At 44.8% G+C, this 27,149-nt stretch overlaps 1 protein-coding gene across 1 annotated transcript in view; it reads left to right on the plus strand.

Annotated features, from left to right (window-relative positions):
* Nucleotides 1-27,149, plus strand: part of caskin1 (CASK interacting protein 1) — a 702,390-nt gene that overhangs the window by 528,327 nt on the left and 146,914 nt on the right. Inside the window, exons 7-10 of the mRNA XM_060840179.1 lie at nt 9,884-9,992; nt 13,617-13,725; nt 17,388-17,482; nt 24,717-24,834. Coding sequence (XP_060696162.1) covers nt 9,884-9,992; nt 13,617-13,725; nt 17,388-17,482; nt 24,717-24,834 — 431 coding nt within the window. The remainder of the gene's footprint in view (nt 1-9,883; nt 9,993-13,616; nt 13,726-17,387; nt 17,483-24,716; nt 24,835-27,149) is intronic.

Consider the following 27,149-nt stretch of genomic DNA (forward strand, 5'->3'; position numbering starts at 1 on the left):
AAATGATAGGATGTCAACTACTCATTACCACAGATGGGATCAGACACATTCAGAGCTGAATTGTGTAGTTCAGCTTTTTCTGTGACAATATTGGCCCTGATTATTCAATCAGCAACAAATTGACCTCGCTCACTGATAATCTTGGGAAAACAAAACTGCCAACAAAGATCCTGTCATATCAATAATGTGGATTTATACTTTCTTGGTGATTATTTCATTTCAGCATCACCTATAGCACCCATCAATCACTTCGTAGAATTCTCAGCAGGAACTTCATGTCTTAACATACACTTTTTGTGATAGGAGAGTGAGAATTCAGAGCAGGATTGGAAATTCAAACCCTCAAGCCTGTTTCACCACTCAATGTGATTATGACTGATCTCATCTCAGCCTCAACTCCACTCTCCTGCCCGCTCTCCATTACCTTCAATCCATTACTAGTTAAATATCCAGCTCGTACTTAGAGAAGGTGAACTCTTACAGATAGTGAAATAAAGATTGAGAGTATAATTAAAGCAGGTGCTGCATATTATAAACAAACTTCAACAATAATTATTATCCTTTCAAAAATTGTTGAAACCTCACTGCACAACAGAGAAATTTATTTTTTCACAAATATAAAGTTATGTTTTTAGGAGAAATTAGGCTGTCCAGCAGGAATTAGGATTAGTTCATATTGAGTAAGGGGCAGGGCGTCATTCAATTTCAAAGCCCTGGTTTATGCTAAATCAATTCTTGTTGTGTTGAGTTGATGGGACTGCTGTAGTTAAAACACTCAACACAAGGTGGCAGCAGCTGTCTCTCATGCTGAATCTGTGATATTTCTGAAAGTGTACTCAGAAATATTTGAGTTTTTTTAAGTGCTTCACAAATTGAGAGCTTATGAAAGGAATTTAACAATCTTAATAGTGATGAAGTGTCCCGAGATGTTGACTGTCTTGCTCTTCCGATGCTGCCTGACCTGTTATATCTTTCCAGCTCCATGTTTTTGTTTAGATTACTTACAGTGTGGAAACAGGCCCTTCGGCCCAACAAGTCCACACCAACCCGCCAAAGCACAACCCACCCATACATTTACCCCTTACCTAACACTACGGGCAATTTAGCCTGGCCAATTCACCTGACCCGCACATCCTTGGACTGTGGGAGGAAACCAGAGCACCTAGAGGAAACCTACACAGACACAGGGAGAATGTGCAAACTCCACACAGTCAGTCACCTGAGGCGGGAATTGAACCCCAGTTTCTGGCGCTGTGAGGCAGCAGTGCTAACCACTGTGCCACTGTGCCGCCCACAATATTGACCCTTAATAATTAATGGGAAGGAAAGGATCACCTTGGCTCTGAATTGTAGTTTGCAGGTTCCACCCTCACCTCAACTGTGAATAGAATAGAACAGAAATTTATTGTCACATGTTGGTACATAAAAAAACGGAAAAGATTTATAAGTCGCGATACCACAGCACCTAAATAGAAGTCATACATAAGAAGAAAAATAAATTCAAAGTTCATCACAGTTCAAATAACGGCTCCTGGGTTCTGGGTAGACTGGAAAACCGGGCTGAGACCGCCCCGCCACTTCGGGACTGGGTCTCCAGGCTGCGTCATTGGAAAACCTGGAAGCACCTCTGAAGCAAGGATGAGAGTTCTCTGCTAGGTCTTGACCATCACATTGGGCTGCTGGAAGGCCCAGAACCACGGGAGGAAACCTCCATGATGGAGATGAGACCTCCACTCCAGGCCAAGATTGCCTCTCCTGGATTAGACTGCCTCTCCTGCCCTACATTGGGAGACCACCATAGTGGGAGACCACCCCACTGAGAGACCACCATAGTGGGAGACCACCCCACTGGGAAACCACCCCACTGAGAGACCACACCACTGGGAAACCACCACACTTGTAGACTACCTCACTGGGAGACCACCCCACTGGGAAACCATGCCACTAGGAGACCACCTCACTGGGAAGCCACCCCACTGGAGACCATCACCCTGGGAGACTGTCACACTGGGAGACCACCCCACTGGGAGACCACCCCACTGGGAGACCACTCCACTGGGAAACCACCCCATTAGGAAACTACCCCACTGGGAGACCACCACACTGGGAGACCGCCACACTGGGAGACCACCCCACTGGGAAACCACCCCACTAAGAGACCATCACACTGGGAGACTGCTGCATTGGGAGGCCACCCCACTTGGAGACCAACCCACTGAGAGACCGCCACACTGGGAGATCACCCACTGGGAAAGCACCCCACTGGTTGATCACCACACTGGGAGACCGCCACACTGGGAGACCAACCCACTGGGAGACCGCCCCACTGGGAGACCAACTCACTGCGAGACCACCACACTGGGAAACCACCCCACTAAGAGACCATCACACTGGGAGACTGCCCCACTGGGAGGCTGTTCCATTGGGAGACTAACCAAGTAGAAGACCACTCCAATGGGAGAGCGCACCATTAGGAGACCGCCCCACTAGGCGGCCACCCAACTGGGAGCCTGACCCATTGGGAGACCGCCCCACTCGGAGACCACCTCACCAGGATACTGCCCCACTGGGAGACCAGTCCACTGGGGGATCACCCAGGTAGGAGACCATTCCACTGGAAGACCACCCCACTGTGAGACCACCACATTTGAAGATCACTCCACTAGGAGACTGCTCCACTGGGAGACCCCTCCACTGGGAGACCACCCCATTGGGAGATTGCTCCATTGGGAGACCACCCGACTAGGAGACCACCCCACTGGGAAACCACCCCATTAGGAAACCACCCCACTGGGAGACCGCCACACTCGGAGACCGCCACACTGGGAGACCACCACACTGGGAAACCACCCCACTAAGAGACCATCACATGGGAGACTGCTACACTGGGAGAGCATCCCACTGGAAGACCAACCCACTGAGAGACCACCACACTGGGAGACCACCCCACCGGGAGACCAATCCACTGGGAGATCACCCCACTGGGAGACCACCCCACTGGGAGACCACCCCACTAAGAGACCATCACACTGGGAGACTGCTGCATTGGGAGGCCACCCTACTTGGAGACCAACCCACTGAGAGACCGCCACACTGGGAGACCACCCCACTGGGAGATCACCACACTGGGAGACCGCCCCACTGGGAGACCGCCCCACTGGGAGATCACCACACTGGGAGACCAACCCACTGGGAGACCGCCACACTGGGAAACCACCCCACTAAGAGACCATCACACTGGGAGACTGCCCCACTGGGAGACTGCCCCACTCGGAGACCACCTCACCAGGATACTGCCCCACTGGGAGACCAGTCCACTGGGGGATCACCCAGGTAGGAGACTATTCCACTGGAAGACCACCCCACTGTGAGACCACCACACTCGAAGATCACTCCACTAGGAGACCGCCTCACTAGGATACTGCCCCACTGGGAGATCCCTCCACTGGGAGACCACCCCATTGGGAGATTGCTCCATTGGGAGACCACCCGACTAGGAGATCGCCCCACTGGGAGACCACCCCATTGGGAGACCACCTGACTAGGAGACCGCTCCACTGGAAAACCACCCCACTGGGAGAGCTCTACATTAGGTGACCACCCCACTGAGAGACCACTCCACTGGGAGAGCGCTACAGTAGGAGACCGTTCCACTGAGAGACCAATGACTAGGCGACCACTCCACTAGGAGACTGGCCCACTCACAGATCGCCACATTGGGAGACCACCCCATTAGGATACTGCCACACTGGGAGACTGCTACACTCGTAGACCACCACACTCGGAGATCACCCCACTCAGAGACCACCGCACTAGCAGACCGCCCCACTAGGAGTCCATCCAATGCCACCATTTTGGCCCAGTGGAAGCCTTGTCACTAGGCCTTGGCCGTGAGAAGATGCCTTCTGCCAAAGTTGTTAAACTCTGGTAAGGTACCAAAATAAATAGATACATTTAAAATATTTACCTTTTTGTGTTGGTGCAAGTCTGACTTGCCCTATTAGAGGAAGGGTATTAGAATCTTAAACTGGAGATCTCAACTATGAACTATCAAAACTCAAAATGTCAAGATTTCATTAAAATGACAGCAAGGCTGAGAGGTTATAGTTCTGAAGATTTGGGGAGAATTTTCTTGTGGTTAAAAATAGGTCAGGGAAATCTAGAAAGGGAGGGCAAAGAACATCTAAATTATGGTTTCACAGAATGGCAAGTTAGTAATAAAAGAGCAGCCATTATAAAATGAGTTATCACAAGTGATACTTGAGGTTGAGAGCATAGCATGTGAATGTAGTTGGATACGTAGGGAAATGGTGTCCATTGAATTGTTTAAAGTAAGTGTTGCTATTCAATCTTGGGTTGTCAAGATCTGGAATATACTGGTTGGTAGGATGGTGAAATCAGATTCCACACGAGTCTTTGAAATGCAATTGGATGTGCAGTTAAAGAGGATTGACATACAAGGGAAGTGAAGTGAAGTTGGACAACTTCTGTAAAGGGTTAGCATGCATCTGACTGGCCAAAGTGTGTTCTCAAGGCTGTATATTGCCTAAAATAAAAGCAAATTACTGCAGATGCTGGAATCTGAAACCAAAAGAGAAAATGCTGGAAAGTTTCAGCGGGTCTGGCAGCACCTGTCAGGAGAGAAAAGAGCTGACGTTTCGAGTCTAACTGACCCTTTGTCAAAGCTGACTTGGACTGCAAGTCATCTCATGAATGAAGAGAACATGGCTCATGGAGTGAGGATAGTCGGAAGAGGCTGTGAGATCAGACAAAGAAGGATCGGGGAGCCCAGGTGAGGCCTTGGGGAGGAGAGGGAGTATTACCTTTGGATCTCAGGCAAGGGGGAGTATCGGCGAGGGGGGGAGTAACAGCATGGGTAGGATGGTGCCTTTTGGGCATCCCAATCAAAAAGACATGCCACTTCCTCACGGTTTGTAAACAGTTTGCCTAAGAGAGGTTACACCCACTCCAACATCTACTATGATAAGGGCAGCATGTTATTGGAGTTCGTTGATTTGGTAACAAGTTCAGTTGACCCACTGGTGCTTATTGACAAACTGTGGGCTGGCTACCAATTTCAGCACCCCCATTGTATTTGTGCCTACCCACACCACATGGACATCCATTGTGGGGAACGCAAAATCCAGCCCAACGTGCCAGGGCTGAACATTCTACAGCTCAGCACAAAAATGGGGGCAAAGTTGTTTTGTTGTATTGTGAAAATACCACTGCCAGGTTGGTATGTTTTTTGTCACTCTCTTAAAAAATTATAAGAGGTCAGAAAATGCACAAACATTGCCTACTATAACATTGACTACACAGTCCTGGTCCTTCCCTTTTTGTCATAGTATTTTCAGGGCAAAGGCAAGCCATTGGAACTAAGTGGACTATTGTCAGAGTTTAGCCTTCTCACATCCCATTTAATCTCACATCAACATAACCTTCTTCCTTCTCCCTTACATGTTTAAATCGGTGGTCCTTTAGATATATCCACATTATTCACATCTTCTTGTTGCAGTGACCTCCATATTCTGACCACCTGCTGAGTAAAGAAGTTTCATATGAATTCCTGTTGGATTTATAAGTGACTGGCTCCCAGTTTTGTACTTCTCCATGAGTGGCAAGGTCTTCATCACAGCTGCTCTGTCGAGATTCTTCGTTATGTTCAGGAGCAAGATTCAGTGGAAGAGATAGTTTTGCTTCCTCCCGCCCCCACCCACTCCGTCACATAACCAAATTGGAATATGGTTGCAATTTAGATCTCTACCCAGACTGTTTGGAGGGGAAGGTAAGTGGATTGAGGGGGGGTGTCTGAATCTCAAAGCTTCTCCACATTTTGGCATCACCCTCACAGTGTCCTTCACAGGAGAATTAGATGTTAGAAACTGTTCTCTGTGAGCACAAAGTGTAGATTGTGGTCTATTTTAGCTCAGCAATTCCTCACAAATTCCTAGAAGAATATTAGTTTGGTGATACAGAGCAATAAACAGTGTCACTGAAAAAAGATACATTGTGTCAATGTTTTGTTTTGTTTTGTACTCATCAGGACAATTCACAAGAAATAAAGGGAAAAGCAACATGTCTATACCGAGACTTGGTCAGAGAAACTCAGGAACTGAAACAAGAGCATGGCTGATTAGATATGATACAGTTTTTCAAAATCTTCACAAAGGCTAGTTGTGAAGGCTAAATTGTCCAGTGATTGAGAGGTTTCAACATGTAATAGGCGGTGGAAAAGGAATTAGAGTACCTGCTGCAGAACAGAAACTGGGCAAGCCATTGAAGAGGAAGAGATCGATTACCTATTGGTGGAAAAATAAAAGTGACTGGTTTTGGTAAAAGTTGAGATATTGGTCGAAATCCAGCCGCCCTTTTCTACGGCCGTATTATTCTGGGTGTGATGTGAGCTCAAAACTCATTTATGCCACAAAGTCTAAGCCCAGCAACCACAGGAGGATCTTGTCCCATCAGTTACCAATACGTTTTGGGAGGATTCCAGCCTTTTGAGTATTCTTCTTAATCTCTGGTTGTGGGCACCATTGGCAAGGCGGGCATTTCTTGGTCATGTTAATTGCCTTTGACAGTGTAACTAAGCAAACGTTATCTTCTTCAGACTTGTGTGTCTGATTTACACTTTATGGTGTTATGGACCAGACCAGAACCCCTCAAAATATTTTAAGAGGTAGCCTAGACCCTAACCTAAAGGTAAATGTGAAGTGTCTGTTCCAGATCCGCTGTGACTGGTCAAACGACTTGACGTTAAGCAAAATAGTTTATTTAAATGCAACCAAAGAAAGAGGCATTTAGAATAACTTAACTCTATTGGAAAGCTTAACTGATTAATAGATACAGTAACTATTACTAATTAACCGTTCTAATGCAGTAACATCCCATAAACACATCCCTTGGCAACAAGGAAAATTCAGACCTGGCTTCTCACATGAAGTTTTTCAATCCAGGAGGCAAAAACGTCAAGAGGAAAATCAGAGAGAATAGCAGCCAGGAGATATTCACTGAAGCCTCCAACTCTATTGAGACTCCAATAGCTTCTGCTTGAAGCTAAATCTAAACAGGAGAAAGTGAGGTCTGCAGATGCTGGAGTATCAGAGCTGAAAATGTGATGCTGGAAAAGCGCAGCAGGTCAGGCAGCATCCAAGGAACAGGAAATTCGACGTTTCAGGCATAAGCCCTTCATCATCCAAGGAACAGGAAATTCGACATTTCGGGCATAAGCCCTTCACCAGGATTCCTGATGAAGGGCTTATGCCCGAAACGTCGAATTTCCTGTTCCTTGGATGATGAAGGGCTTATGCCCGAAATGTCGAATTTCCTGTTCCTTGGATGCTGCCTGACCTGCTGCGCTTTTCCAGCAGCACATTATCAGCTAAATCTAAACAGCCAGAAATCCAGATTGGTGAGAGCTGGCCACACCCATTCAGGTTGCTTGAAAGAAAAGCCAAGGGCCTCCCAAGCTGTTTACTCTGTTGTCTCTGGTAGACTGCTCAGTGCCTCTGCTCTTCAAAAGAAAAACACCAGGAGAAAATCCGTGAAGGGCGGCACGGTGGCACAGTGGTTAGCACTGCTGCCTCACAGCGCTAGAGACCCGGGTTCAATTCCCGCCTCAGGCGATTGACTGTGTGCAGTTTGCACGTTCTCCCCGTGTCTGCATGGGTTTCCTCCGGGTGCTCCGGTTTCCTCCCACAGTCCAAAGATGTGCAGGTCAGGTGAATTGGCCATACTAAATTGCCCGTAGTGTTAGGTAAGGGGTAAATGTAGGGGTATGGGTGGGTTGAGCTTCGGCGGGTCGGTGTGGACTTGTTGGGCCGAAGGGCCTGTTTCCACACTGTAAGTAATCTAATCTAAAAAAATAACTTCTTAAAGTCACAACGGTACTGCCTCTATTGAATTCCACTACAGTCTCACTTGTTCCTCTGTTGCAACCTGTTATGCAGTACATTTTATCTGCTGGTCAGAGTGACCAGGCTGGATATTAAGTTTGGGAGATTGAAGTCCAGAAACCTGAGTGATGTCAGTATACTTTCAGACTTTTGAAACTGAATTGATATCTTCAAACTGGGATGGTGGGATTGGAATTCATCTCTGGATTAATAGGAAGACTTGCATTTCTATAGCACCTAGCATGATCACCAGACATTTCCGAGTATTTTAAAGTCAGTGAAGTATTTTTCAAGTATAGTCACCATTGTAATACAAAAAATGTGACAAACAGCAGCATTATCATTCCCAGAAAATCTGTTTCTCATTATGTTGATTTTGTTATGAAGACAGTTGTTAAATTTAATATTTCTCAGAGGACTTAAGGTTTGAAGGATTGTGGAAAATGGCTTTATTTCAAGTTTTGTGGCAATATCTGAAGTGATTTCTTTAAAAGAGTTTGTTGAAAGATCATTGTTCATATTGGAGATTTATTTTTCAACAAGCGATAATTGTTTGCTTTGCTGTTGGGCCTCTTGGGACATGATGAGTGAGGAGATAGAGAGTGCTTTTGCATTTGGCCTTTAACTAAGATCAAAAACCCTGCGATGAGATGCTACCCAGTTGATGTCTCCCAGTTCTGAAAAGTAAATCCTCCTGATGTGAGATGTGTGAAAGATTCCAGCCACAGCCGTGCATGGGTAATGATTAGAACATACGTGCGAGCGACAGACTTTAAACATTCAACACTTTATTCTTTTCCCTTCATGACCAATCATGGACAAAGAATATTGCTTCCAGAATGCCAACCTCTGCATGGAAATCTTTCTTTACCCCTCTCTATTCCTAAAGTGCGAGTGAATGTATGTGAATGTCTGTATATGTGTGTGTGTATATGTTTTCATGTGTGCATGTGTGTGTTTATAGGGATGTTGAAAGGCAGAGCATTTATATTTTTATATTACTCACTGCTTACATTAGCCAACGACTGCAGCTTCATTGAAAAATATTGTGTTGATAATAAACCAATTATTGTGCCTTTCAGAAACCTAATGGATAGACTTTTAAATTTAAAACTTGATATAGATAAGGAAAGGTATTTTTATCTGGTGTTATAACCTGTAGAACTGTGGAATCAAACAACAGTGCATTCCCTTGTCCTTAATCAGAGCAATTGAGTGACAATGATGGCCAGGATACCAAACACTCCTGCTCTTGTGCAAAATACTGCCATGGGATCTTTTACATTCACCTGATGGATTGGACAGGGCACTTCTGAAAGACAGGACCACTGACCACATAGCCGTGTTAGCATACCTTTTCAGCTCCAGCCCTGGAGTGTGAACTCACACCCCCTAGGTTTTGAGATTGCTGACCCAGTAACAAACCCACTCCAACAAGAGTCCATCAATGGGACACAAAGGTGGAGGAGGGCACCACACTCTTGCCTCTGAGTTTCGAGAAGTTCTTCAAACAAGCATGGTTGAAAGAGTGGACAAGATGGGCTGTGTGATCTTGGCCTGGGTAGGTGCTTTTCTGTATTGAATTTATTGTCAGCTGACGTCAATCATTCCTTGCCTCCAGCTGTTAACAGTGTGGCTTCTGCATGCCTCAGTGATTTCATTTACACTTGACACATTTCTGAGGGAGTCGGTCTGAACTAAGCACTTAATGTAGGGGAAGTGTGAGTGGCTAAGATTTCCTTTCAGGATGATACTGTAAAACTAATCTCCCCCTTTTCTCCTGGAGATAATCACAAAAATCTTTATAGCTTTACACATTTCTTTTTAAAATGCTCTATAAACTTTCCTTTGACGTTTTAAAAATTGTATGCATAAATCAAAGTGGTGAGATCGAAATGCATGCTTGCTATAAAATATATTTTATCATTTTAGTTCTTATTTTTCTTGTTTTCTTCCTCTTAGCATTTTTCTTTGGTATGTTACAGGCTTCTGCTGCAAGCTGGAATTGATATCAATCGTCAGACCAAGGCTGGAACAGCTCTACATGAAGCCGCACTCTGTGGGAAGACAGAAGTGGTCCGTTTGCTACTGGAAGTAAGGATTGCTCTGAGAGAAACCTTTTAAATCAAATTTTAGCCCAGTTAGACAGACTTGCTTGTCTCCATGTAGGGTCTTAATTTTGCTTCTTTGCACTGTGTTGTGTACAGGATGTTGATGAGACCACTTTTGGATTACTGTGTCCAGATCTGGTCTCCCCGCTATAGGAAGGATGTTATTAGACTGGAAAGGGTGCAGAAAATATTTATGGGACTGGAGGGTTTGAGTGATAAGGAGAGACTTTTTCCCCTGGAGCGTAAGAGGTTGACAGGTGACGTTATGGAGGTTTTTAAAACCATGAGGCGCAGATAAAGTGAATAGCAAAGGTCTTTTCCCTAGGGTGGTGGAGTTCAAAACAAGGGGGCATTTGTTTTGAGGTGAGAGGCGAAAGATTTAAATAGGATCTGACAGACAACTTTTTCACACACAGGACGGTTCTTTCTTTCCTTTACCAGGACGAGGGTGTCATTGGCTAGGCCAGCATTTATTGCTCATCCCCTATTGCCCATTGAGAGTCAACCACATTGTCGTGGGTCTGGAGTCACATGTAGGCCAGACCAAGTAAGGATGGCAGTATCCTTCCCTAAAGGACATTAGTGAGCCAGGTGGGGTTTTCCCGACAATTGGCAATGAATTTATAGTAGTTATTAGATTCTTAATATTTATTAAAGTCAAATTCCATCTTTTGCTGTAGTGGGATCCCTGGAACATTACCTGGGTCTCTGGATTAACAGTGCAGCAATAATTCCACTAGGCCATCATATGTGGAATGAACTGCCAGAGGGAGTGGTGGATGCAGCTACAGTTACAATATTTAATAGACATTTGGAAGGTGCAACAATAGGAAAGGTTTAGAGCATTATGGGTCAAACACAGACAAATGGGAGTCGTTTGGTTTGGGAAACCTGGTCGGCATGGACAAGTTAGACTGAAGAGTCTGTTTCTGTGCTGCATGACTCTATCTAAACAGAGGAAGGATGGAACTAGAGAGCTCAAACTCAAATTAGGCACTGAGAGAAGAAAGGAAATAGAGGTGGAGAAAGATTGAAACGAGATAGTGAAATCGGCATAAAGAAAAGGTAGAGAAAAGCTGTCAAGGAAAAAAATGAGACAATTTTGTTTAGAATCCACAATAACAACAATTCGCCACCTGTAGGAATATGACTCAACAATTCACATTTGCTACCCATGTCCCATTGCACATTATTATTCAATCATTTTAATAATACAATTCATCTGCTCTCTGGAAAAATATGGATAATTACTGGGAGTGGGGAAAATAATGCTAACATTGGAATATTTTGGTGAGAATTTTTTACAATATGTTTACAGTACGTTTATTATGTTTTTGTAATATGGCCATACTTTGGAGTTTAAATGGTGTCCTGAGTAAAATACTTGGAAGAATTGCTCTGCTTGAGTGAGTACATGTACTGCCTGATGACGACAGTGCATTGGTCGGCTGGAGCTCATTAGGGGGATTGGCATTGATATTTGACCTCAAAGTTCTTTGGATGGATAGATAGAAGTCGATTGGACTCAGTTGAACAGTAGAGAGACTTCTGCTGGTTTGAGCTCAGCTATTGGATATGCCACTATGTTCCCTAACCAACATCTCTGTCTCAGGCTTGCTGCAGTGCTCCAGCGAAGCTCAGCACACGCTAGAAGAACAGCACCTCACTTTCCATTTTGGAACTCTATAGCCTTCTGGCCTCAATATGCAGTTCAACAACTTTAAGGCTTTGAGGCACCTTCTCCCATGTCCTTGCCCCAACTCCCATACAATAGGCCTTATTATCACCTGTATTCCTGATTAGATTAGATTCTCTACAGTGTGGAAACAGGCCCTTTGGCCCAACAAGTCCGCACCGACCCTCTGAAGAGCAACCCACTCAGACCCATTCCACCCTGACTAATGCACTTAGCACTACGGGCAATTTAGCATGACCAATTCACCTAACCTGCACATCTTTGGACTGTGGGAGGAAACCAGAGCACCCAGAGGGAACTCATGCAGACACAGGGAGAATGTGCAAATGCCACACAGACTGTTGCCCGAGGTGGGAATTGAACCTGGGGCCCTAGTGTTGCGAGGCAGCAGTGCTTACCACTGAGCCACCGTGCTGCCAAATGCTGATGAAGCGCTTTTTCCTGAAACTTCGATTCTCCTGCTCCTTGGATGCTGCCATACCTGCTGTGCTTTTCTAGCACCACACTCTTGACTCTAATCTCCAGCCTCTGCAGTACTTACTTTCCCCTTATTATCACGTAGTCTGCTGTTATATGCAACCTATTGTTAGCCACTAATTGTCCCCGTTAGTAGCCATTCATTTTCCCAGGCTGACTCTTAACAACTCCCTTGTCTGTCTGACTGTTCTTCTCAATCTCCACCTACTGTTTACTCCTTACCCCTTCCCTACACCCTATCTTCTACACAAAAAATATCTTTTTACAAGCTACCATCAGTTCTGCAGAACTGTCACTGGTCCTGAAATGCTAACTCTGATTTCTCTCCACAGATGCTGCCAGACCTGCTGAGCTTTTCCTGCAGTTTCAGTTTCTGTTTTTGAACTCAACCATGGTGCCTCTGTCACTAAATTACCCAGCAAATTAACATGTTAAAAGCTCGAATGATCACATTTTCCACCCACGAGTGAACGTTGCATTCAAATTCTTTCTCAGACAGACTTTTTTTAGATTAGATTAGATTACTTACAGTGTGGAAACAGGCCCTTCGGCCCAACAAGTCCACACCGACCCGCCGAAGCGCAACCCACCCATACCCCTATATTTACCCCTTACCTAACACTACGGGCAATTTAGCATGGCCAATTCACCTGACCCGCACATCTTTGGACTGTGGGAGGAAACCGGAGCACCCGGAGGAAACCCACGCAGACACGGGGAGAACGTGCAAACTCCACACAGTCAGTCGCCTGAGTCGGGAATTGAACCCGGGTCTCAGGCGCTGTGAGGCAGCAGTGCTAACCACTGTGCCACCGTGCCGCCCAACCACGGGAAGAATCTCGGCAGAAAAAAAGGGATTTGGTTTGCATCTAGATCTTAAGGGATGCTTTTTGTTGGCATTTGTGTGACAATCAAGAACCAACCAACACCTTTGTGTGAAATGCCACCTTGCTTTTTAATATCACTGTTAACATCCTTACGTTAACCAGGCTGTCTTTCATAAAAAGCAGACAGAGCTCTTAGGTACAAATAATTTGTGAATATTGTGTAAATCCATGTGAGGCACATCAGATTTCAATGGAAATTAAAACAGAAATGATGTAAAACCTGAATATCAACTTCCTCTCACATGTATTAAACGATATCCAGACCCCTCTTGATGTCTTTGGAACTACAGCGAATTGAAGACAAAATTGGTCTACTTCCAAAGTAATCTTTTCCTTTTCTGACATAGCTATTTGTCAGTACTTCTCGATGCAAAGCATGAAGTGATTCCCATTTCAAACTTAAATTAATCTGTTGCTTTTAATCACTTCATTCATTCCATCTCGTGATTCACTTGAAATCTGCGGAATTACTATTTGTAGAAAGACGGGCTTGAAAATGACTGTGCATTTCACACACTTAACGTTGATCAATTGAATCGTGTTTCAGAGTGGGATTAATGCACACATCAAGAACACTTACAATCAGACGGCCCTGGACATTGTTCATCAGTTTACAGCAACCCAAGCAAGCAAAGAGATCAAGCAAATGCTCAGAGGTAAGTCTGAAAGTACATCCTGTGTTGGGCTATCCATCGATGATAAAGAAGAAAAGTGATCGCATTTACGTAGCACCTTTCATGAGCCCAAGCCCCTGTGAACATGGTCAATTAAATACTTCTGAAGTGTCATAATTTGGGAAATATTACACTGAATTTGCAAAGCATGTATGGAATGAGCTGCCAGAGGAAGTGGTGGAGGCAAGTACAATTACAACATTTAAAAGACATCTAGGTGGTAATATGTTTAAGAAGGGTTTAGAGGGATAGAACATAGAACATAGAAGGATACAGCGCAGTACAGGCCCTTCGGCCCTCGATGTTGCGCCGACCGAATCCTACCTAACCTATACTAGCCCAATAACTTCCAAATGCCTATCCAATGCCCGCTTAAATGACCATAAAGAAGGAGAGTTCACCACTGATACGGGCAGGGCATTCCATGAACTCACAACCCGCTGTGTGAAGAATCTACCCCTAACATCTGTCCTATACCTACCACCCCTTAATTTAAAGCTATGTCCCCTAGTAACACCTGACTCCATTAGCGGTAAAAGGTTCTTAGTATCTACCCTACCTAAACCCCTAATCATCTTATACACTTCTATCAGATCTCCCCTAAACCTTCTCTTCTCCAATGAGAACAGCCCCAAGTGCCTCAGCCTTTCCTCATAAGATTTTCCTACCATTCCAGGCAACATCCTGGTAAACCTCCTCTGCACTCGTTCTAAAGCTTCCACATCCTTCCTATAGTATGGCGACCAAAACTGCACACAATACTCCAGATGAGGCCTCACCAGAGTCTTATACAACTGCAACATGACCTCAGGACTCCGGAACTCAATTCCTCTGCCAATAAAGCCCAGTACACCATATGCCTTCCTCACAGCACTATTTACCTGGGTGGCAACTTTCAGAGATCTGTGTACATGGACACCAAGATCCCTCTGCTCATCCACACTACCAAGTAGCCTACCATTAGCCCAGTAATCCATCATCTTGTTATTCCTACCAAAGTGAACGACTTCGCACTTAGCTACATTGAATTCCATTTGCCACATTTCCGCCCAGCTCTGCAACTTATCTATATCCCGCTGTAACCTACCACTTCCTTCCTCACTATCCACAACTCCACCGACTTTTGTGTCATCCGCAAACTTGCTTACCCAGCTTTCAAGTCCTTCCTCTAGATCATTTATAAAGATAACAAAAAGCAATGGTCCCAAAACAGATCCTTGTGGTACACCGCTAGTAACTGCGCTCCAAGATGAACATAATCCATCAACTACTACCCTCTGTCTCCTTCCAGCCAGCCAATTCCTAATCCAAACCTCTAATGTATCCTCAATGCCATACCTCCGTAGTTTTAGCATTAGCCTACCATGGGGAACCTTATCGAACGCCTTACTAAAATCCATATACACAACATCTACTGCTTTACCCTCGTCCACTTCCTTAGTCACCTTCTCAAAGAACTCAATAAGGTTTGTGAGGCACGACCTGCCCTTCACAAAACCATGCTGGCTATCCCTGATCACGTTATTCCTACCCAGATGTTCATAAATCTTATCCCTTACCATTCTCTCTAAGACTTTGCCCACCACTGAAGTCAGACTCACTGGCCTATAGTTACTAGGGCTATCCCTACTCCCTTTCTTGAACAATGGGACCACATTCGCTATCCTCCAGTCCTCTGGTACTATTCCCGTTGACAATGACGACATAAAAATCCAGGCCAATGGCTCTGCTATCTCCTCCCTAGCTTCCCATAGGATCCTGGGGTAAATGCCATCAGGCCCAGGAGACTTATCTATATTCATCCTTTCCAATATTCCCAAAACCTCTTCCCTGCATATTTCCAGGGCATCCATTCTAATTATTTGTGATTCCATATTCACATCAGCAACAGTGTCCTGTTCCTGAGTAAATACTGATGAAAAGTACTGATTTAATGTCTCTCCAATCTCCTCCGCCTCCACACACAACTTCCCACTACTATCCTTGACTGGACCGATACCTACCCTAGTCATCCTTTTATTCTTGACATACCTATAGAAAGCCTTTGGGTTTTCCCTAATCCTACCAGCTAAAGACTTTTCATGTCCCCTTCTCGCTTCTCTTAGCTCCCTCTTTAGCTCCTTCCTGGCTACCTTATAACTCTCAATCGCCCCTACTGAACCTTCACGCCTCATCTTTACATATGCCGCCTTCTTCCCTTTCACAAGGGACTCCAATTCCTTACTAAACCACGGCTGCCTCACAAGGCCCTTTACACTATGCCTGACTGGTACATACCTATCGAGGACACGCAGTAGCTGCTCCTTGAACAATCCCCACATCTCATTAGTGTTCTTCTCTTGAAGACTGTTTTTCCAATCCACACATCCTAAGTCATGCCTCACTGCATCATAATTTCCCTGCCCCCAGCTATAACTCTTGCCCTGCGGCGCACGATTATCCCTCTCCATCACTAAAGTAAAAGTCACCGAGTTGTGGTCACTGTCCCCGAAGTGCTCACCTACCTCCAAGTCTAACACCTGGCCTGGTTCATTACCTAGAACCAAATCCAATATAGCCTCCCCTCTTGTTGGCCTGTCGACATATTGTGTCAGGAAACCCTCCTGCACACATTGTACAAACACCGACCCATCTAATGAACTCGAGCTATAGCTCTCCCAGTCAATATCTGGGAAGTTAAAGTCCCCCATAACAACCACCCTGCTACCTTCACTCTTTTCCTGAATCATCCTCGCAATATTATCCTCTACTTCTCTAGGACTATTAGGAGGCCTGTAGAAAACACCTAACAGGGTGACCTCACCTTTCCTATTTCTAACCTCAGCCCAAACTACCTCAGATGGCAAGTCCTCTTCCATCGTCCATTCCACTGCTGTGATACTATCTTTGACAAGTAATGCCACGCCTCCCCCTTTTTTACCCCCATGTCTGATCCTACTAAAACATTTGAACCCTGGAACGTGCAACAGCCATTCTTGTCCCTGTTCTACCCACGTCTCTGTAATGGCCACAACATTGAAGTCCCAGGTACCAACCCACGCTGCAAGTTCACCTACCTTATTCCTTATACTTCTGGCATTGAAGTATACACACTTCAATCCACCCTTCTGGTTACAGGCACCCTCCTTAGAGATCACTGCATTATTCCTAACCTCCCTACACTCAAGGTCCTGTACCCTAAAGCTACAGTCCTGGTTCCCATGCCCCCACGGAGTTATGGGATATGGGTTAAATGTTGGCAAGTGGGACTAGATTGATTTGGGATATCTGGTCTGTTTCCATGCTGTATAACTCTATGACTCTGTAAGTAATATCTCATCCAAAAGCTGACACCACTGACAGTGCAACTGAAGCTGTGAACTCAAAGCTAACCAATACTCCCATCATTGGCTGCTTGACACGTCAGTCTCATGGCACCCTGACTTCCCACTCCAATTGGAAAGCGAATCAACTCTTCCTTACCTGAACAAATGATGTTTGACAGTCAAATAGCTATTTCCTATCACAAATGATTCAAGAAAAATGAATGGAAATGGCTTCTGCTGCTGCAGCCTATCACAGTGCCTGGCAACGCATTGCAGCATTTTCACAGGTCCACCAAATTCAATTCCTATAATTAATAGTTCCTCTTCATGCTTTTTCAGATGCCTCTGCTGCCCTGCAGGTCAGGGCTGTGAAAGACTACTGTAACAATTACGACCTGACCAGCCTTAATGTGAAAACAGGGGACGTTATTACAGTAAGTGTGATATTTAATCAACTTTCATTTCCTGTGATTTTGTCGAACTTTGTTTATGATTGACACGTTCACATTCATGTGTCAGATAAACCCAAAAGGATGAGAAGTGTATCTAAGATTCTCCAGATTAACTTTGGAACAGTACAGATTATCAATAAATAATTTCGCATATTGAGGATTGCAAGACCTCTTGCAAATGTTTTTTTCATGTGGATGAAATAAAGAGCTGTTCCTGCATTTTCTGTTTGTCCTATTGACAATGGTCATATACTTTTCTAATGGTAGTATGTGCTCATCACAATAGACCACTGCTTTAGCCCATAGCATTGTATGGGAAGTATTCATTTGTTTGAGTTGTATGATGCAGCACGTTTCCAAGATAAGCGACTCTTCTCTTGCACTTAGTCTTCAGACTGTCTTCTCTCTCCTCCTGCCTTTCTTGACTCTCCCAGTTTACCTGATTCTGTTAATGCTTTGTATTTTGCACGCTGTTTTTGGCTATTCCCAGCTCTCACTGCTGATGCACCCTACCCCCTATCGTCCCTCGCTAAGGCATTGAAACCAAACGCTATCCCACAAATGGTCTGAACTGCTAGGTCTTTCAAACTGTGGCCCTCCTTCCTTTGTTGTTTAAAAGCAGCTTCCTGGCCGACATGAACTTTATCATTCGCCATGTCCCTCTCTGCAGCCCTTTACCCTTCAACTGGCCATCCCAATTAACAAGCCTGAAATGGTCTGTGTCGGGAGGAGATCGTCAGAGCTATGTTTTTAGTGTTAGAGACTCTCTCTAACTCTGTCCTCATTAAGGCGGATAGTGCTCTGGTTACCCTGGTGTGCGGCAATAACTGAAGTATAGTTATATCAATGACTACCCAGGCTTCTGGTTGAGACCTTCCCCAATATCAGGAAAGAGACAGTGCAGTGTGGAAGGCCTCAATCATGGCTAGTACAAGTGGATTGACGTGAAGTGTTTGCTACAGCAAAAGCTACCTTGAGTCTGGAAGTCTCCCTCTCTGGTGGACGTGCCTCAGTAAAATGGTACCTGGAAGCACATGATGTTCGTTCTGAGGGATGGGTGCGGGTTGGAGTTGAGCTGATCAATGCTGGAAGCAGAGCATAGGCAGCCATAGAGCTGGGCGTGTGCCAAGGTGGGCTGGTTAGGAGACCTACCTCTGTTCTTACAGTTATATCAGCAGCTGGTAAGCCTTGTGAACCCAACCCTTGTATCCCATACCTCCCGCCTCACAGCCTCTGTGCCAACTCACCACCAACCAATGCCCATGGTCCCTCAACACTTCCTGCAACCTCCACAGCCACTCAGTTGGCATCGACCCCAGGGATACCTCAGTAACTATGTGAAGATTAAAAACTAACAATCTAATTAATACCATGTTTTGGAGGAGCCAGTGTTGTACTGGGTTGGACAAAGTTAAAAATCACACAACACCAGGTTATAGTCCAACAGGTTTGTTTTGAGTCAAAATCAGGGTGCCACAAGAATCACTCCTAGGGCCTCAATTATGTTCTATCTATATTATTAACTTGGAGGAAGAGCAATGGTGTAAGGTATCTAAATTTGCTAATGATACAGAAGTAGATGGGAGGGCATGTCGTGAGAAGGTCATAAGGAATAAATGGGCAAAATTTGACAGATAGAGTTTAATGGAGGAAAGTATGAGGTCATGCACTTCGGTAGGAACAATTGAAAGTCGGATTAGTATTTAAATGGAGAGAGACTCAAAATATAGGATTCTGGGTATTCTTGTGCAAGAAACATAAAAATGGTGGCATGCAGGTGCAGTAAGTAATTATGAAAGCAAATGGAATTTTGACTATTACTGCTATGGAATTGGAATTTAAAGTTTTATATCTGTATAACGTGTGGGCAAGGCCGCAAGTGGAGGACTGTGTACAGCTTTGGACCCCATTTTAAAGAAAGGATATACTAGCATTGAGGGTGATTCAATGTAGAATTAACTAGGCTAATTCCTAACTTGAAAAGGTTGTCTTGTCAAGAATGGCTCAACAGGTTAGGCCCTTATTTATTTGAGTTAAGTAGAATAAGGGACGATCATATTGAAAGAGGCAAGATTCAGAGGGGGCTTGGCAGGATAGATGTTGAGAAGATGTTTGCATTAATGGGGAGAATCTTTAATTAGGGACATAGTTACAGAATAAGGGGAATTTGTTTAAAACAGTGATGCAAAGCAATCTCTTTAGAGAAATGGTAGTGAATGTCTGGAATTCTGTACCGCAGAGATTAGTGGACACTAGATGACTGAAAGCATTTAAAGAGGAGCTAAGTAAACTCTTGAGATGTTGTGTTGATCCATAATCACGTAGACTGGCTAAATAGCCCATGTCTAGCCCTATTTCTTATGTTTTTACCTCTCACTCGTTCATAATACAGAACATACTCCCATTCATAAAATCCAATCCAAGCTTTTATATCTCCTTGAGTAATTAATTCCTTATAAAGATAAGAAAACTTCTATTCTGATGCTATATCAAAGCCAGCTATCTTTTAATAGCCAAGCTATAAAGTCATAACCCCTTTGCTTTGATATTTGTAGCTTTTGAAATTGATTCAAGCATTCACAAAAATCTAATAGCCTCTGGGGGGATGTCAGCAAAGGATCAAACTCAGAAAGGCACGACCAGATGCTGCTAACCTGTTACATATGGCCGTTAATCAAAGCAATCCAACTGAGTTTTTTTTAACTTTCAGTGACAGTTGCAGCCTGTTTTTTTTGTCAAAGTTTAAAGGGTAAGGGATTTAACAAAACTTCAGATGATGACCTTATCTGCCCTTCAAGAGAATTTAGCTCTACACCAACAATTTATGACTGTTACTCTGCAGGTTCATGCCCTTGTAACAGAAGAAAATGGCCTGCTGAGTTCCACATAGTCTCCTGTGTGGTTCCTACTTTATCCCTCTCCCCTACCTGCAAAGCTGGGCTCTGTTGGAAATGGGACTTCTGCCTCTCAATTTTTCCAGCCCCAGGAAAATCCATTTGGCGAAAGTGGGTACTGCAGGTGCTGGAGATTAGACTGGTGCTGGACAAGCGCAGCAGGTCAGGCAGTATCTGAGGAGCAGGAAAATCGACACTTTGGGCAAAAGCCCTTCCTGATGAAGGGCTTTTGCCTAAGACGTTGATTTTCCTGCACCTCGGATGCTGTCTGACCTGCTGTGCTTTTCCAGCATCCTCTTATTTTGACCCCAGGAACATCCAGTCCTGTATTCCCTTTTGGTGACCCAGCTTGGATTCAGTAGGCTTGATAAGGCCCAGAAACACTTTGGGACCTTGTACTAATGCAGACCATGAACAACAGGACAGGACCCACTTGGCTACCAAGCCCACCCCCACACCTCATGATGGCTGCAAGCTCATCGTAAGATACATTCTTCCTAGCCTTGGGGTTGGGGGGGTTGCTGGGAGAGAAAGAAAAAAAGAAAAATATCCAACACTAGTAAAGGAAAATTCCTCACCGTTAGTACAGGATACCACATGGACCCTTGCTTTGGGATCTGGGTGCCCTTGCACACCAGTCAATGAAAGTAACCAGCCATATGCAGCAAGCAATTAAGATGCCAAATTGTTTGTTAGCCTTCATTGCAAGAGGATTTGAGATGTAAGGATGTTGTTCTGCAGCCATGGAGAGTAAACACATATTACTGTCAGCTACATGGACTTTGCACTTCCATCAACAACTGGAATACTAAAATACACACTCAAAACCTTGATAGCCAGACCTGTCCTTCATTAATCTAATGGGCAGAACTTGTTTTGTCGGTTAACGGCACAAACTATCTTAGACAGCAATGACTTCCCAAGAACAAATTAAAAGAAACGTCATCTTATGTGAAGACACTGAGTCAGAAGATGACAGTGACAGTGACAACTTGGAGAGTGATGAGCATAAGTACCTCAACAGTCAATCCAACTCATGCTTGTACCATGAAAGAACATCGTTAGTGGCAGGGCGATTTGTTCGTTTGAAACTTTGAAGGGAATCAAGTTCTGATTTGAAAACTGCAAATGAATGTTCTGTTGCCAAAAATTATAGCTGTAATTAAAAAGAAAGGCTCCAGCAGTGCAACAGAAATACAGCAGGTGGTGCTGTAAGCAAAGTCATCATCACAAACAGGAATTGCTGTGGGATTAGCCACTTTTTAATCAATTGGCCAATAACCACTATATCAAATATGAGTCAGAGTCTTTCATAAGGATGGTTGGACCAGGTTTTCGTAACAGTTGTCCCAATACCTTAAAGATCTCATCAAGACACCAATAAATGAATTAGAAGGCTTGTTTTAATCACCTAAAGCCTTACAGAAAGCATTAATGAAATTAAGAAACGCTTCCAAGAGGTGTCGTCCATCTTAAAAAAGTAGCTAAGTCCTCTTGGCTCCTGATGGGATCTATCCCAGAATATTGATGGAGACAAGAGAATAAATTGCTGGAGCATTGAAGGTTATCTTTGTATCTTCTTTGGCCAGAGGTGAGGTTGCAGAGGATTGGAGAACAGCCAGTGTTGTCCCTTTGTTTAAGAAGGGTACCAGGGATAATCCAGGAAATTACAGACCTGTGAGTCTCACATCAATGGAAGGGAAATCATTCAAAAAGATCCTCAGGGATAAGATTGATGCACATTTAAAAGCAAATGGACTTATTGGCAATAGACAGCATGGTTTTTGTGTGGGGGAGGTTGTGCCTCACTAAGCTGATTGAGGTTTTTGAGGAGGCAACAAAGATGATTGATGAGAGAAAAGCAGTTGATGTTGTCTACATGGATTTCAGTGAAGCCTTTGACAAGGTTCCTCATGGCAGACTGATACAAAAGGTGAATTCACATGGTATCAGGGGTGAGCTGGCAAAATGGATACGGAACTGGCTTAGCCATTGGAGACAGAGGGTAGTGGCGGAAGGATACTATGCAAATGATTTGGAGGAAAATGTAGCTGGTCTAGTTAGTGAGTTTGTGGATGATACAAGGATTGGTGGAGCAGTGGGGAGGATTGTCAGAGGATACAGCTGGATATGGAAGGGGCAAAAAAGGCCTTTGGTAGGGGCATTGAATGTAACGATAGACAAGTTATGCTGCGGCTTTATAGAACTTTAGTTAGGCCGTACTTGCAACGTTCTGGTCACCACATTGCCAGAAGGATGTGGATGCTTTGGAGAGGGTACAGAAGAGGTTTAGCAAGATGTTTCCTGGTCTCGGGGATTTTAGCTATGAAGAAAGATTGGATGGACTGGGTTTGTTATCACTGGAAAACAGGGGGTTGAGAGGTGACCTGATACAAGTTTATAGGATTGTGAGTGCCATGAATAGAGTGGAAAGTATGAGGTTTTTTCCCAGGGTGGAGGGGTCAATTACTAGGGGATACAAGTTCAGGGTGTGAGGGGGCAAATTTAAAAGAGATGTGCAAGGCGCGTTTTTCACAGAAAGGGTGGTGTGTGTCTGGAAGAGGCGGTAGTGGAAGCAGACACAATAGCAACTTTCAAGAAACATCTGGACAAGTACATGAATAGGAAGGGAATAGAGGGATCCTGTCGGTGAAGGCAGTGATCCTGTAGGTGAGGACAGGGATCCTGTAGGTGAGGACAGGGATCCTGTAGGTGAGGGCAGGGATCCTGCCAGTGAGGACAGGGATCCTGTAGGTGAAGGCAGGGATCCTGTAGGTGAGGACAGGGATCCTGTAGGTGAAGGCAGTGATCCTGTCGATGAAGGCAGGGATCCTGTAGGTGAGGACAGGGATCCTGTCGGTGAGGACAGGGATCCTGTAGATGAGGGCAGTGATCCTGTAAGTGAAGGCAGTGATCCTGTCGGTGAGGGCAGGGATCCTGCCGGTGAAGGCAGTGATCCTGTAGGTGAGGACAGGGATCCTGTAGGTGAGGACAGGGATCCTGTCGGTGAAGGCAGGGATCCTGCCGGTGAGGACAGGGATCCTGTAGGTGAGGACAGGGATCCTGTCGGTGAAGGCAGGGATCCTGTCGGTGAGGACAGGGATCCTGTAGGTGAAGGCAGGGATCCTGTAGGTGAGGACAGGGATCCTGTCGGTGAGGACAGGGATCCTGTAGGTGAGGGCAGGGATCCTGTCGGTGAAGGCAGGGATCCTGTAGGTGAGGACAGGGATCCTGTAGGTGAGGGCAGGGATCCTGTCGGTGAAGGCAGGGATCCTGTAGGTGAGGACAGGGATCCTGTAGGTGAGGGCAGGGATCCTGTAGGTGAAGACAGGGATCCTGTAGGTGAAGACAGGGATCCTGTAGGTGAGGACAGGGATCCTGTAGGTGAGGGCAGGGATCCTGTAGGTGAGGACAGGGATCCTGTAGGTGAGGGCAGGGATCCTGTCGGTGAGGACAGGGATCCTGTAGGTGAAAACAGGGATCCTGTAGGTGAGGACAGGGATCCTGTAGGTGAGGACAGGGATCCTGTAGGTGAGGACAGGGATCCTGTAGGTGAGGGCAGGGATCCTGTCGGTGAAAGCAGGGATCCTGTAGGTGAGGACAGGGATCCTGTCGGTGAAGACAGGGATCCTGTAGGTGAGGACAGGGATCCTGTAGGTGAGGACAGGGATCCTGTCGGTGAAAGCAGGGATCCTGTAGGTGAGGACAGGGATCCTGTAGGTCAGGACAGGGATCCTGCAGGTGAAGGCAGGGATCCTGTAGGTGAAGGCAGTTTTAGCATGGAAGGACAAAATGCGGAGGCATAGGCTTGGAGGGCCGAAGGGCCTATTCCTGTGCTGTATTGTTCTTCATTCTTTGTATTTATTTTTCATTTTTCCCTGCCCTGTTCCCATATCTTGATTTAACCTGCTTTCTCAGTCTTCATATCTTTACAGGTTAGTTTGCCTTTTCTCATACCTCTCACAGCAGAAGTCTCATTTTGCTTTAGGATAGACTGGAATTATGTCCTTTAATTCGTTCGTAAATGTAATCCTTGAGTGCATGAGCCAACACCGAGAACTGTGCGTGAAGGCCAATACAACGCTTCCATCAGAAAGGGCAGCAGAGTTTAGAGAGTGAGTAGTAGGATTATGGCTTGAGGGGCATCTCCGATTAAGAGCTGCAAGTCTAGACTGAGAGAAGGCTTTAGATCTAGTGTTGATTTATCAGACACATTATTCTGCCAGACAGTGCCTGATGGCATTCACTAAATGGATCAAAAGCCATCAAAGTTTCTTCCAACGGTGTTTCAATTTATAGTTTCTTTGATTTCCCTGAATCAGGTTCTGGAGCAGCATCCTGATGGGAGGTGGAAAGGCTGTATCCACGACAACAGGACTGGCAATGATAGAGTGGGCTATTTCCCATCGTCTATTGCGGAGGTGATTAACAAGAGATCAGGTAAAACACAGAAATGCCTCTTCATCTTTGTGTTAGGGAGCCTGATAAATGTGTTTCAAGCTGTCAGACAAATATGGATCAAGTTGTTTTCTCCACTAAGTTGTTTTTAATACTGCTTTCTATTCTACCAGTTCAGGACTGAAGGGCCCTGGTTCATATTTAATGCCTGTATTAATTATTGAGTTATACCCAAAATTAGGAATTTATCAGTTGTAACACCTCCAGATGTATGTGTTAGTAGCTATCTCTTGTATAAAAGAGAAAATAATTCCTCTTACAAATTTTAGGTTTATATTTTTTAATATTTTAAACCACCATTTTAAAATACCTGCAGGTTAACCAGCTCCGGTTAAGAACATTGATAAATTCACATTGGGTTCAAAAATAGATTTACAATGCAGCTTCACAAAAGGCACAATCTGTTGGAAGTTGAGCAAATATCATTTGTCTGGTCTTAAACATCAATTCAAGGCTAAACTTCTCACATTCTGCGATTGAGGTGGGAGTGTCTGAGTGCATCAGAGTCTCTGTGCAAACAGTGATTGAGTTGAGACTGCTTGGATAGACGCAGTGATTGAGGCCAACATGTCAGAGGCAAATGAAGTGGTACTGTGTTAAACATTCACGAGTGGGAAAATGCCTCTGAAAAGGAGACTGATGATTTCTATTCCCCTGCCCGCCCCCCACAACGGCCACCCCCCCACCCCTATCCCATATCATTGCTCCCATCTCTTGCTGAAGGTGGCTTCATTCTTGAATAAAACTGAACTATTAACGTGCAGGCAGAGTCTAACACAAACAGATCAAATCATCGCTCATGTCTTTCCGATCTGACTGAATGTTTGGGTGCACCTGCCGATGAAAAATAACACTACAATCAAGATTCTCATGCCCAGTCAGAGTTCCCTCATCCCATTTCACAAACACGTAGAACCGTGGACTTTTACAGGACAGAGTGGAAGCCATTCGAGCCATCATGTCTGTACTGGTTCCTGAATGAGCAACCTAGCTTGGCCTACTCTCCAGCCCTATCTCCATAGCCCGCTAACTTCATCACTTTCAAATATATATCCAGGTCTCTTTTGAAACCTCATATGGAATCCATCTCCACCACTCTCCCAGGCAGCGCATTCCAAATGTGAACAGCTCTCTTCATCTCACTCCTGGTTCTCTTCCTGACATTCTTGAAATTGTAACCCCTAGTTACTGAGATACCAACCAGCAGATACAGAATATCCTTCTTTACCCTGTCAAAATCGTTTATCATTTTGCACACCGCAATCAGGTCACCTCTTCATCCTCTCTGATCCAAGGAGAATAGACCCAATCTCTGTAATCTTTCCTTGTATCTAAAATCCCTCATTCCTGGTATCATTCTAGTAAATCTAGGGCTTTAACACTTTAAGGAGGAGACAGTGAGGACTGCAGATGCTGGAGATCAGAGTCGAGAGTGTGGTACTGAAAAAGCACAGCAGGTCAGGCAGCATCTGAGGAGCAGGAGAATTGACGTTTCCAGCAGAAGCCCTTCATCAGGATAAAGGACTTGTGCCCGAAATGTCGCTTCCCCTGTTCCTCAGATGCTGCCTGACCTGCTGTGCTTTTTGAGTACCACACTCACGACTCTTTAACACTTTATATAAGGCACCCAAAATGAAGACATAAGATAGCAAAATCAGCAGAAATTGTGGGCATCACACATGCTGGAGATCAAACTCAACGTTCCCTTGAGTGGATTTCTAAATATTTGTCATTGGGAAACATGTTTTAATCTCAGTAAATATTAATCTAACGATTAAAGCATGGAAACAGTACTGGAGCTCCACTCTGGATTCCATGATAGATGAGATATCCATGACAGAATCACAGTCGACCTGGAGAGAAGAGCATTGAGGTGTTTGTGCAGGCACATGAATATTTTGCTTTTTCCATTCAGTTGATTGCTTTGAAGATGTATCGATGTCTAGAATAGAAAATAATTTTGGATTATTATATGGTCCATCTCTCATCAATAAACAGGCAATCATTTCAGCGCTGTTCGGACCGGAGCGCTGGCCTTTGATGGACAGTTTAATGGGTTCTTAGGTCGGGTTTGACTTTTACACTTAATCCAATTGTGTCAAAGAATGCACCCAGCCTTATCAAGAGTGAGAAGTTCAGTAAAACAACAGGCTTGGAATATGCTTCATGTCATCACAGCCACAGACTACACAACTGTATTTATGTCGGAGCAGCATTTGTGCTAGGTTGTTGCCACTCATAGTTTCAGTACCTATTGTTCATTTGCTGGGGTGTGGATGTCACTAACTGGGTCAGTG

This window comes from Hemiscyllium ocellatum, chromosome 20 (genome assembly GCF_020745735.1).
Source record: "Hemiscyllium ocellatum isolate sHemOce1 chromosome 20, sHemOce1.pat.X.cur, whole genome shotgun sequence".
Lineage (NCBI taxonomy): Eukaryota > Metazoa > Chordata > Chondrichthyes > Orectolobiformes > Hemiscylliidae > Hemiscyllium > Hemiscyllium ocellatum.